The sequence below is a fragment of the Salvelinus namaycush genome, chromosome 34 (assembly GCF_016432855.1).
Source record: "Salvelinus namaycush isolate Seneca chromosome 34, SaNama_1.0, whole genome shotgun sequence".
NCBI classification, from domain to species: domain Eukaryota; kingdom Metazoa; phylum Chordata; class Actinopteri; order Salmoniformes; family Salmonidae; genus Salvelinus; species Salvelinus namaycush.
This window is the reverse complement of record NC_052340.1, coordinates 34338885-34351935: the sequence shown is the minus strand read 5'-3', so window position 1 is coordinate 34351935 and position 13051 is coordinate 34338885. Positions and strand designations below refer to the sequence as shown.

At 43.1% G+C, this 13051-nt stretch overlaps 1 protein-coding gene across 1 annotated transcript; it reads right to left on the bottom strand.

Annotated features, from left to right (window-relative positions):
• Positions 1-3267: 3267 nt before the first annotated feature.
• On the bottom strand, positions 3268-4986 carry LOC120028500 (transcription cofactor HES-6-like). The gene is made up of 4 exons (XM_038973700.1): positions 4924-4986; positions 4692-4787; positions 4497-4575; positions 3268-3662 (listed from the first exon to the last, which is right to left on the bottom strand). The coding sequence occupies exons 1-4, from the start codon at positions 4984-4986 to the stop codon at positions 3268-3270; spliced, it is 633 nt and encodes a 210-aa protein (XP_038829628.1).
• Between the last annotated feature and the right edge of the window lie 8065 nt (positions 4987-13051).

Genomic DNA, 13051 nt, shown 5'->3' with positions numbered 1-13051 from the left:
GTCTTCGGCCAGCCCTTGCTGCACGGTGAGGATCAGTAGTGGTCACAATAATTCATATATTTGGTTGCGTATCCGGCGTCAGTGTTTTTTGTTGTTGTTGAAACCGAAGACTATTCATTTAGGCTAAAGTTTAAGAAAAAATGACAATTTTGGGGAAAAAATTAAAAAGTAGCTTACAAGTACATTGCATGGTATTAACACGTCTTTTGTACCATCTGTTTGTGTCCTCCATAACTGTACAGTATAGGCTATATTCTGTGAAAAGGAATAGGATGGGACAGAGGCTGCTATCACAAATTATATAACCATTCATTATTCATTGGGTTATCAAAGCTCCAATGTGTCCAATGTATTTCACCAGGTAGGCCAACAGAACTATTTATGGCAGAACACGGAGAGATATTATGCAGATACCATGGGTAGAAGAAAAAAAACATTTTAGAGAGACATTTCTTTGGACGTGGAGTATTTGTAATATATTTATTTATTTCAAATCCTGACTGCTGATTATCTCAAGATTGAGTCATTTTTTCTCTTCTAATATTTTCTTGCCCTACCCAGTCTCATTTTTTGTATGTCCCTGTTCAGGGCTCTGAAGATTTCCCCAGCGCGGGCTCTCGGATGTAACGCGATGCCTCAGTTGGCAGCTGCTGGCAGAGGCCCCTTGGCCTAAACTGAATCAGCCGGGGAATTAAGGGCCCTTCCCCAAAGAAAGCGACAGGTGTTAGCCTGCGCCTCATTTGTTCTCTCCCTTTGGTGATTTCTGATTTGGATTCAACTGCACTCTGATGCCACATTCCCCTTAAAACGCACAGAGCAAATAGGTTCCCAAAACCTGCTAAATAGACCCGACTTAGTTTTAAATGATCATCTTTAAAAGTCATGCATGTTTGTATTTGCGCATCCCTTACAGTTATACCTCCAAAATAGCTTCAGGCTTATGTTAAATAACAATTGGTTTATTATGGTTGAGTTTACACAGGCAGCCCAATTCTGAACTTTTGCACAATTATTGGCAAAATAGCTGATCTGGTTGGTCAAAAGACCAATTAGTGTAAAGATATCAGAATGGGGCTGCCTGTGTAAACGCAGCCTATGTTATGTCTAGAAATGGACTCTTATCCATTATCCCAATTTCACTGTCTGTGTGTGCACTAGTTTTTTTTTACGCACAATTGTCTATTTGTTTATGTCTGATAAAAGTGTTTAACCATTTGGCGTCGTTGCATGTGTACATATGTACAGCGCATTGACATGCAAATTACCAATACGCAATAGCGCATTTGTGTCTATCTAAACAAGCACGAAAATGTGTCCTGTCACCAGATAAACAACATGATACCATTACGAGTGAGTTTTACACACAAGGTTTTTGCTACAGCAATTAGGCACCAGTAACAAATATAGAACCTAAATGAAGGCTGTGTCCAGAGGCTTTGAAGTGGAGGGGTTTGGCACCTCGCCACCCCCACGCTCCGCTCCAGCTCTCCTCTTAATGATCTGGACTGGGGAGAGAGCAGCTGTCTCGGCCCGCTTTTGTTCGAGAAACCGCAGAGGGATCGGGCGCCCTTCTCCATCTCTTCTCTTTTCTCCCCTCTCTGCCACCACACGGTGGCTTCATTAGCTCTGTGGACAATTATTATAGAGGGACCATGTACTACAGCAACGTTTTGAATGTTCGAATTCAATAATGTCTTTAAAATGCACCCAGTAGGCCTATGCATAACGTTCATTTGTCGGAAAAAAATGATTTACTATTGTAAACAAATAATGGTTTGCCTATACTGTAGTTGAAAATAAATATGAACGTGTTACCTTCTACTACTACCAGTAGGCCCTACACAAATATTACCAGTGATTAACCAAACACTTGTTGATGTCTCTATGGCTGCGTTTAGACAGGCAGACCAATTCTGATCTTGTTCACTAATTGGCCTTTTGGCCAATCAGATTGTCTCTGAAAAAGATCTGATGAGAAAAGATCTGATGTGATTGTTCAAAAGACCAATTGGTGGAAAAAATATCGGAATTGGGCTGCTGGTGTAAACGCAGCCTCAAAACTACGTCCTCATTTCCTCATCATATACAGGTAGCTGCCAAAATAAAGGAAACACCAACATAAAGTATTTTATTACCGCATTGGGCCACCACGAGCTGCCAGAAAAGCTTTAATGCGCCTTTTCATAGATTCTACAATTGTCTGGAACAATGTTTGAGAGATGTGACACCATTCTTCATTGAGAAATTACATAATTTTGTGTTTTCTTATTGGTGGTGGAAAATACTGTTTCAGGCGCTGCTCCAGAATCTCCCATAAGTCTTCAATTGGGTTGAGATCTGGTGACACACACACACACACACTTTAAACCTGCAATGCTCCTTCGAGACCCCTCTTTCAAAGTCACCTAGATCTCTTTTAGCCATGGTAGCCAAAATAATAGGCAACTGGACATTTTTAATACATGACCCTAAGCATGATGGGATGCTAATTGCTTAATTAACTCAGGAACCACACCTTTGTGGAAGCACCTGCTTTCAATATACTTTGAATCCCTCGTTTACTCAAGGGTTTCCTTTATTTTGGCAGTTACCTGTATCTTTATGGCCTGTCCAACTGGACCAGGTCATTCATTTAATATTACTAAATCCATTTGCTTATATTCATTCACACTGCAAGCAACAGTCTAATAAATGAAATACAATGAATGTTATAAGCCTAACCATTTATAAATGTACTATAATATGTATGTAGCTGTAGGCCACAGCATCATTCATATATTTTTTAACATGGATTATTTTCATGATGTTGATAGGATCAAAACGGCCCTCTATATATATATATAAGAGAAAGTGTGTGTGTGTGTGTTCACATAAAGAAAATAGATAACTGCAGAAATTGCATACACATTTGTATTAATATTGGTTAATAATATACAACAAAGGGAGCAGAACAAAAGCTATTTGTGATGGACTAGAGCTAAGAAGCTAAATGTTTTTCTAAGACAAACACAAAGGGGTGCACATGTTTTTCAATAAATAAAGACATTAATACAATAAATATAAGAAAAATATTAATAAGCGCCTTCTACAATGCAGGCTACGGAAAGTAGACTTCGGAGAGGAAGTACTGAAAGGTCTGTATATATAGCACACCTAGATCAGGAACACAACCGCCCCACAATCGAACACAATGTCTTCTGAGTAGCATATCTATAAGATACATAACAGAGGAGGGTCTAACGTAAAGATCCATCACGCCAGTACAGTTTACCAGGGCCTCCACATCTCCAGCATGCCCAGGTGGGGGCTGAGGAGCTGGGGGCTCCCGAGCAGGAGCAGGGGGCTGTCCTGGGGCCCCACCATGTGGGACAGGGGCCCCTCCCTCTGGCCCTGCCTACCAGACCTGGGGTCCCCTCTGAGGGGTGTAGTGGGGGCTCCAGGCCCCTGGCTGGGTGGGTGGGCATCAGGCCTGAGGTTGGGGTTGGCCTGAGAGGGGTGCTCTTCACTGGAGCGGGGCAGGGATTTTAGCAGGTGGTTGAGCAGGCGGGAGCCAAGAGTTTTGTCCATCCACTCGCAGCTGAGCAGCATGTTGTGGACCTCGTGCATGCACTGGATGTAGCCTGTGCTGTACTTCTGCTGTGCATCTAGGCCTAAATTGGGGTCTGCTGTGGATGGGAGGAGACACTGGGTCAAACATGGGTCATAGCGTCATCTGTTGGTGGCAGGATGTATTGCACCCAGACTGGCCTATTGCCCAAAATAAATGAGTAATTATTATATAGATTTTTTATTTGATTTAACTTGTTAAGTCAGTTAAGAACAAACTCTTATTTACAATGACGGCCTACACTGGCCAAACCCGGACAACGCTGGGCCAATTGTGCGCCGCCTTATGGGACTCCCAATCACGTCCGGATGTGATACAGCCTGGATTCGAACCAGGGACTGTAATGATGCCTCTTGCATTGAGATGCAGTGCCTTAGACCGCTGCACCACTCGCATAATGTATTGCAGTGTTTCTTAATCCTGTTCCTGGGCACTCAAAGGGGTGCACATTTTAGTTTTTGCCCCAGCACTATACAGATGATTCCACTAATCAAAGGTTTGATGATGAGCTGATTAGTGGAATCAGGTGTGTAGTGCTAAGACAAACACAAAAATGTGCACCCCTTTGAGTCCCCAGGATCAAGATTAGGAAACACTTGACTAATCAATTGTTTTAAGTTGAAACCAAGAAAGAATATGGATCAAAACGAAATTAAATAATAAAGCTATGTGAGTACTAATACTCACATGATTATTCGTATTGTTCTTATTGACTGTTATTCAATCACTGATGAAAATATTCCCACCAGTCTCCATTAAATTTGTCTAACATTCCAACGTGCTGACACGTACCAGCTGCTTACATAGAGTATTACATGCAGGCACAACTTTGAAAACTCTCCTGGCACTTGCATGTTTCTTCAGTCAAGCTACTTGATCGGACACTTACCACTGAATCTATGAGTCGGAACATTCTGCAGGTGTTTCACTGTCATCTCCAGAATGTCCGCCTTTTCAAGTTTCGATTGCTGTTGGGGGAAATGGAAAGTTAGGGTCAACAAATAACTGACACTGTGTCTTTCACACTCCATATAATTGAGCATTTCTAACAATTAAAATACAGTGTGTATATAGGCCTACTCACATCAAGACTGAACGCCCCGACCACGGTTTCTTTCAGTTGATCCAAGCAGTTATTAATCCTCTCCCGCCTTTTCCTCTCAATTAGCGGCTTCCGCAGCTAGAGATGGAAAGCGATGGGTTAATGGCGACCAGACAGTCACAAATTGGACCAGACAATCACTAAGTGTGAGCATATCCGATAAAAGACACCTGTTGATTAGGTTTATATATATCCACGGGAACTAAGGCAATACCTTTCTCTCCTCCTTGGCACTCGAGTGTTTCCCCACGTTGTGAGCCATGGTGCTGGCTGTCATCTCTCCTTTACGCTCGGTATAGTTGTGTAGTTAGAGTATAGCTCTCCTCTCCCGGCTGAGTCTTGGGTCTGTAAGGCCCGCAGCACCACGCACCGCTCTTATTTATAGGGCAGAATTAGCATTTGAATGCTCGAACTCTTTGGCTGAGGTATTTTCCCACACACGGGGGCGCTCCCAGCGCCCGCTCCCATCAGTCAGGGATGACAGGTCACTGCCTCTTTTCAATAGCCGAGTTACCCGCCCTGGAAAAAATACAAGAGACAGATGTCCACCCTGAACCCCCTCTACCTCTCTCCCCCTATCCCCTCTACCTCTCTCTGACTCTCTCTCTTTCTCGTGACACAAAGCGCGCGGGTACCCTCAGGATTTTCATTCGCAGGGCCGAACAAGAGTGAGTAATTTCCGTGGTTACACCAGGGACCACTTGACTATTCATGCCAATGAAATGGGACAGCATTAGGCTTACCCGAGAAAAGGCGAAACCTATCCGATGAAGTCTCACATAGAAAAAATACCCACAACGCCCTGTGGTCATTGTTATCAGTCTGTATCGTTGTCGATACTGGCAAGTGGTCAGGGAAGTGTTGATGATGAGAAACTTTAGTGACTAAATCCTGAGTGAAGAGTAAGCCTAAACTAATTGCTCAGAAAAAATAAGCCAAAAGCCTATAACGAAAAGTGTCAATATTTTTTATTGAATGTAGCTCATGCTTATCCTGAGATGTACCCTAAATGATGTTCGCGCAATGGCAAGGGATATTGTATATGTTCATGACTGAAAAGCCTATGGCAATTACATTCAAAGTTAATGAAGATTATTTTAAACTATTTTCAACCCTCGTTCAGCAATTCCATATGTCTAGGCTCCTCAACGGACTTTCAAAAGTTGGTCAGATTTCAATCGAATGAATTTATTAAAATTCAATACATCGATTGAAAGTGCTTGTTTCATGTTCTGAATTTCTTTGAAATAAAATGTAATCCCATCACCTAATGGTTCTGCAGGTGCGGGATATGGATGTGGGTAGTTAGGCCTAATTCCACATGAATTCCGATGCTCTTTGTGTTGTCTAATATCAACAAGGATAAATGACTTGAACATCCTGTCGGATATTGATCATGGTTTATTATTAATGAATATATATAAAACAAATGTTTACTTACAATTTTGATTAGCCTGATCCAGATAGAGGAAGGGTTTGAAAACTGTAAGCTAAACATATGTTGTCAATTTTTTCTAACTCCGAGTTAGGGAGAGCAGTTGTCAGAGTGACCACACGGACAGATGTCCCTCCCGCGAGCTGGCCTTCGGCTAAGGGATTCATGGCGGCGGCTCTGTGTTTGACTTGAGCCACGCGACTGCGGGGCGAACGCTAGAACGTGGGAAACCCCACCGAACAATGGGCGGTATTCAACCGAACCTAATCACCATGAAGAGTACGAACCCTGTGGAAGGACAAGTGGACGGTCCAGACTGAGAGAAGGCTCTCGCTCAGTGAGCTCCGAGTAGGAAGTGACTAATGGGAAGTTAGGGCAGGTGCGCCCTGACCGCTGTTTTTCTGTCAGGTGTGTGACCATCACAATAAAGCGCCAGTATGAGCAATAGCTTATGTGTGGTTGTTGATCACTTATTTTGATTATTCATGAGCTATATTTTTATATCACATTGTTATGCATGAGAATAGCATATGGGCCTAGTTGTGAAATTAGTGGTCATAACACTTGTTGAATTTGCAAACAAGACAGTCACTTCAGGAAGTAATTTGAATTTATAATACAAAAATAAAACAACTTTTGAAAATAAATAGCTTATACTTTTCAGTTTATTAGAAGTCATCGAAAAATTAAATAATAATTTAATTGGAATTTCAGTTTACTTCCTGATGCCTGAATTGGCTGCCATCAATTAGAAGTGACCCAACCCCGAATGGTAGCCTATTAACAATACATGACATGTCAAAACAGCTTACCTAATTTTTGCATGGGCTATGGATGATATTGTTTTTTATTGGATAGATTAATTTAGGCTAAAAGGAATGTGGTCCTCAGAGCCTTAATAATTAACGAACCTTCAGTAGGCAGTTGGCACTGACAGCCGACAGGCAAGTGTACAAGGCTTTGAATTAGTGGACCGGAATGAGTTCACTTTCTAAACCACTTATAAACCCAGACGGTAGGCCTATACAGTCACAATGTGTGGCTTTCTGAAGAGGCTGTGGCTGATGAATACACTGGGTGGTGGGGTCTACACTGAGTGGTGGGGTCTCTTGTGAAACTCCAGAAAACGTGGGTGACTTTTGGGGAGGCCTTTGACCATACAGAGCGCAATGGGACATCTGGTCACGCGACCCACGTGCAGTCAGCCGCCTGTCTCTCGTCACTAGGAAACGTCCTTCAGAGGGTCACACATAAATACCCCACGGTCGCGGCGCATGCGTCCTTTTCCAGAGAGCAGCGACCACCGACAGAAAAACTTGTTACGTTCACAGGACTGTATCTATATAGTGTCACAAGGCAAAAACATTTACGTGGATCACATTTTTTATATAGGCCTACCTAGATCCAATTGTCACATAGCCTATCCTAACCTATAGTAGTCTATTCAATGTTGGAGTGCCAATTTGTGACATTTTTGTGCAGGCACTATAATGGGATGGGGACTTATAGAAAGTTCCATCTTGTTATGGGTTGGTGGCACAGAAGGGCCAAAAATCAACGAATCGGTCAAAATCGTTGAGGCAACAGCGGAGAGAATATCAGAGAGCCCGAATTAAAAGGCCAACTTGTAAAGAGGTGCTCGCGCCCTTTCCTGCTGTTCTCTCTATTATCATCTGGTCACGAGTCCCCGTGATCAGAATTAGCGTGAGAATGACAATGCCACAATAGTTCCCATTCCCAGACGCCCTAAGCGGCGCTCGTTTTGGCTGCTAATTATGAGGAACACAATCATTCCTGTTGGGCCAGTGTGCCCGTCTACATGCGCTTTTCTAGGTTACTTATTCCGGATCTAGAGGCATATATATAAGGCAATTCACACTTGCAACATCAGATTTGAAATGCGCATTGGAAATGCATATAGAGGGACAAGCACTGTGTAACGTTCGTCGTCTGATGATGAGGAATCATCGGACCAAAGCGCAGCGTTTATTAGAAACAGAACACTAAACAAAATAACAACGAGAATGAAACGAAACGAAATAGTCCTGTCTGGTACAGACACAAAGACAGAAAACAACTACCCACAAAACCAACATGGAAATGGCAACCTAAATAGGCTCCCCAATCAGAGACAACGAGAAACAGCTGTCTCTGATTGGGAACCAATTCAGGCCACCATAAACCTAATTACCCCTAGACAATACAAAATCCCCATAGATAAACACAAGACAAAAACCCCTAGACAAGACAAAAACTAAACAAACCACCCTTGTCACACCCTGACCTAACCAAAAAATAAAGAAAACAAATATAACTAAAGTCAGGGCGTGACAGTACCCCACCCCCAAAGGTGTGGACTCCGGCTGCAAAACCTAAAGATATAGGGGAGGGTCTGGGTGGGCATCTATCCGCGGTGGCGGCTCTGGCGCGGGACATGGACCCCGACATGGACCCCGGGACCCTTGCCGCCGACCCCGGACTGGGGACCCTTGCAGCAGGCCCCGGACAGGAGGGCGACTCTGGCAGCTCCGGACAGGAGGGCGACTCTGGCAGCTCCGGACAGGAGGGCGACTCTGGCAGCTCCGGACAGGAGGGCGACTCTGGCAGCTCCGGACAGGAGGGCGACTCTGGCAGCTCCGGACAGGAGGGCGACTCTGGCCTGGAGGGCGTCGCTGGAGGGTCCGGACTGGAGAGTGACTCTGGAGGGAGGAGACGTAGAGACAGCCTGGTGGGCCCTGTGGCAGCCCCACGTTTCTAATAAACGCTGTTGGGGAGACCTACAGGAGGCCTGGTGCGTAGAGGAGGCACCGGATGAACCGGGCTGTGGGGGAGCACTGGAGCTCTGGTGCGCAGCCTTGGCACCACTCCTCCAGGCTGAATGCCCACTTTAGCCCGGCCCCTCCAGAGTGCAGGCACAGGTCGAACCGGGCTGTGGGGGAGCACTGGAGATCTGGTGCTTACCACTCGCACTTCTCCATTAGGCTCAATGCCCACTTTAGCCCGGCACGGGCGGAGCGCAGGCATAGGACGAATTGCACCCTCCCAGCGCCCCGGAGACACAGTACGCAGAGCTGGCGCAGGATACCCTGGGCCGAAACGGCGCATCGGAGACCAAACACGCTGAGCTGGCACAATCCGCCCTGGCTGGATGCCCACTCTCGCATGGCACTTGCGGGGGGCTGGCCTATAGCGCTCCTGGCTATCATATCGCCGCCTCTCAGCTATAGCTGCCTCCAGCTCTTTTTTCGGGCGGCGATATTCCCCAGCCTGTCTCCAGGGTCCCTTACCGTCCAATATCTCCTCTCAAGTCCAGGAGTCCTGAACCCTCTGCTCCTCGTTACCACGCTGCTTGGTCCGTTGGTGGTGGGTAGTTCTGTAACGATATTCATCTTCGGATGAAGAGTAGTCATCGGACCAAAGCGCAACGTGGCAAGTGTTCATGTTATTATTTATTAAAAACAGAACACTAAACAAAAATAACAACGAGAATGAAACAGTCCTGTCTGGTACAGACACAAAGACAGAAAACAACTACCCACAAAACACAGGTGGGAAAAGGCTACCTAAGTATGGTTCTCAATCAGGGACAATGATAGACAGCTGTCTCTGATTGAGAACCACACCCGGCCAAACACACAGAAATAGAAAACATAGAACACAAAACATAGAATGCCCACCCCAACTCATGCCCTGACCAAACCAAAATATAGACATAAAAAAGGAACTAAGGTCAGGGCGTGACAGAAGTGGTTGAAAAACTAGTGTTAATGACTCCAACCTAAGTGTATGTAAACTTCCGACTTCAACTGTAAATAGGCCTTTACTCTCTATCCTGTCAGTCTCAATCCCTTCATCCATCCTTCCAATGAAATGATCTATTTTCCATATTAGACTACTATCCCTCTATTCGACAACTATCCCTCTACACATTCTTATCTATTAATTGAATCAAAAACATGATATCCTTCTAAAGTAAATATACCTCTTCATAATGTGAGAACATTTAAAACTTTAGTGGTGTATTAACACACTGTTATTATACTGTTATTTATAGGCCATTTTGGGTATTATCAACAGTAAAATACTGTCAAATGTTAAACTGCATCATACTGTAAATGATGGTGCATTGTGGGAAAATGTTGTAGGCAGGGAAATAATTGCTGTATTTCGATAGCTACTGTAATTCCATCCCACAGGATACACAGTATTTTTGGAGTGCCAAAAACCTTTGGCCCTAGTGGGTGCATGATAGGCTGGCTCATTAACATATTTTGAGACGTGTCTTTTAAGAGGCTATCGTTGGTAAGAGTGCTGTAGGCCTAACAATTTAACAAGTATGTGCTAGTAGTGCACCATCATTTACAAATGTATAGGGGACAGATTGGAGTGGCAGCAAGCCTTAAATCTGGTTGAGCATTTTGCCATGTTCTTTTGGTCTGTTTTGCCCTGTAGTCACTTACAGTTTGGATGCCTTTGTTAAGGCCTCTTGGAAGTGAAACAGCAAATATTCATTGATATGGTGTACCTCACAGCTGACCTGCTTGTACCAATCCCATGTTATTACAGTAAAATACTGTGACTTACAAACCACCAAATCCCCTCCATGAATTTCATTCATCCATCCATCCAGCCATCCATCCGTTAATTAATTCATTAAGATTGAGGTAGCATGTCCTTTTTAATAGAAGTATAATAAAGTCAATTCTACGGTATTGTACTGTGTCATTACACAGTACCTGGTTTGATACTGTATTTAGATTACAGTAGGTGTACTGCAATATGAAGTACAGCTACTTAGGTTACTTGCCACTTTGCTGCCTGTAGTGACTGTCAAATTCGCGGCAACCCCTTTATAGTGTTGATGGCTGTAGTTATTCAACTTTTTAAGCATGGTGATGGAATGATGACAGGGGTATTAGGATCTTGTTTTCCCCAACATGATCCAGCCACATTTTATCCAATATGCAACAATTGGCGATTACACTTGTTTTCCATAGGCCTAACAATGAAATATTATGGAATGTCCAAGTGAAAAGAACGTTGTGTGGGCAGTAGGCTATCGCATTTGGACTGAAACCTATTGAACAAGTGAATTAGCCTAATTGTTTCAATATTTCCAGCACAATCTGAAGATTTGGTGCAGCCGGTGGTAGGCCTAAACCTGCTTCAGTAGCAGTATTCAATTATATGTTGCAACTTTAGGCTAGCTAAATATTGTTTTAGAGACAGCCCTTATTTTAACGGAATAATAATGGGCTAAACCAGTTATAATGTAGTCTACTAATTGGTCTTAATTGATAGGCTAGCCTAACCTTGGCATATTTGCCGAAGTTTGTAACAAATGTAGGCTAGCTACTTTACAGACATTTTCTTGTTGGTCGCATATGTTTTAAAGGCATTTTCAATCGGTGCTTGAAATCACTTTGAGCATTTGGTCCGCACTCCAAGGCACAGCCTGACTACATAACCGTCACAGTTAGCATCTATTCGCGTCTATTCATCGCGCTGTTTTCTGCATTGAAACCCCAAATATATTTATTTCCCGTGCCTATTGTAGGTGGTCTCTTTTTTTATTGATTCCATAAATACACATTGAGCTTGTAAATAGCCATTAATTTCTGTTGTAATATATAGGCCAGCCTAGAACTGCCCTGACCCAGTAAACTTGAAATTAGGTTTACATAATTTATCCATTAGCCTATCAGAGTCAGCTGTCCATTATTTAGAAAATGCACACAGACATGTAATACATTGTTGCACTGCATCTGTGCATAATAAATACATTATTCAAGAGCGTCATAATAACAAGTAGAACATTACAAGAGTTCTAGAACACTACATTGTAGGTTACTTGCTTGATTTGTGATGGCAGTAGAGAGGGTCAATTTTAAAGTAAGGCACGTGAATGTATTATTTTTTGCCAAATTTGAACAAGGTGTCTTTAGAGAAATATCGAGTTTAATTTCTCACAATATTTAAGTAGGCAAATGTTGTTTTTCATTAACAAATTTCGTCTGTCCGAATGTAATTTGAGGCCTTCTTCTTCCCTCCAGTGATGGAGACAGACGCTTGTAAGGAAGGGCACTGTAAGCCAGTGCGCAGACCACGTCGTCCCTATATGGTAATTAAGAGCAATATAACGTGGCATATAGGCCTAAAACTACCTGCCTTAGTTGTAAATGTATGTTGTTTTTGTTGTATATCATTTCTGTAATGTTTTTCCTTAGTAGAGCTTTGAGATAACTCTGTAATGAAAGTGCTATACAAATTAAATATAGCCTATTATTATTGATTATTATTATTGAACATGTTTGATTTACACATGGATTTCCTTATTACCCTATCAGGTAAGCGGACCTATGCTATGGCTTTAAAACAAAAAAATGGTGTTCAAATGCTAGATAAATGGATTTGAGTGTAATGTTCTCATGTCATTGTGCTTCCAGTTAGGTCCTCTGGTCAGGAACCCAGACTTTGAACCCAGACAGTGTGTGTCCAGAAACAGGAACAGGAGACCTCAGGTGAGTATGACACCAACGGGTGTTCTGCAGCCCATCGCTAAGAACCGAGACCCAGTGGAACAGAGCCCGAGACCACCATCACCTGACAGGACCACCATCAACCGCCTGCCACACACACAGGTAGGACTCCAGTCCTGCAGCATGACCTTATGTGTGTGTGTGTGTTCCACTGTGTTCGTCAACTTTAATGTGGCTATACCTATTTGCATAATACTATAGTAATGTGTATGATTGAGTATTTTATTATTATTTTGTTATATCCACCTCATTATAATAATTTGCACACTGCAAATTGACCACAACTAAACCCTAAAGAGATTGTATTTGAAAAGAACAGTAATTTCATACCTTGATTACATTGAGACACGATCACATACAGTATGTCT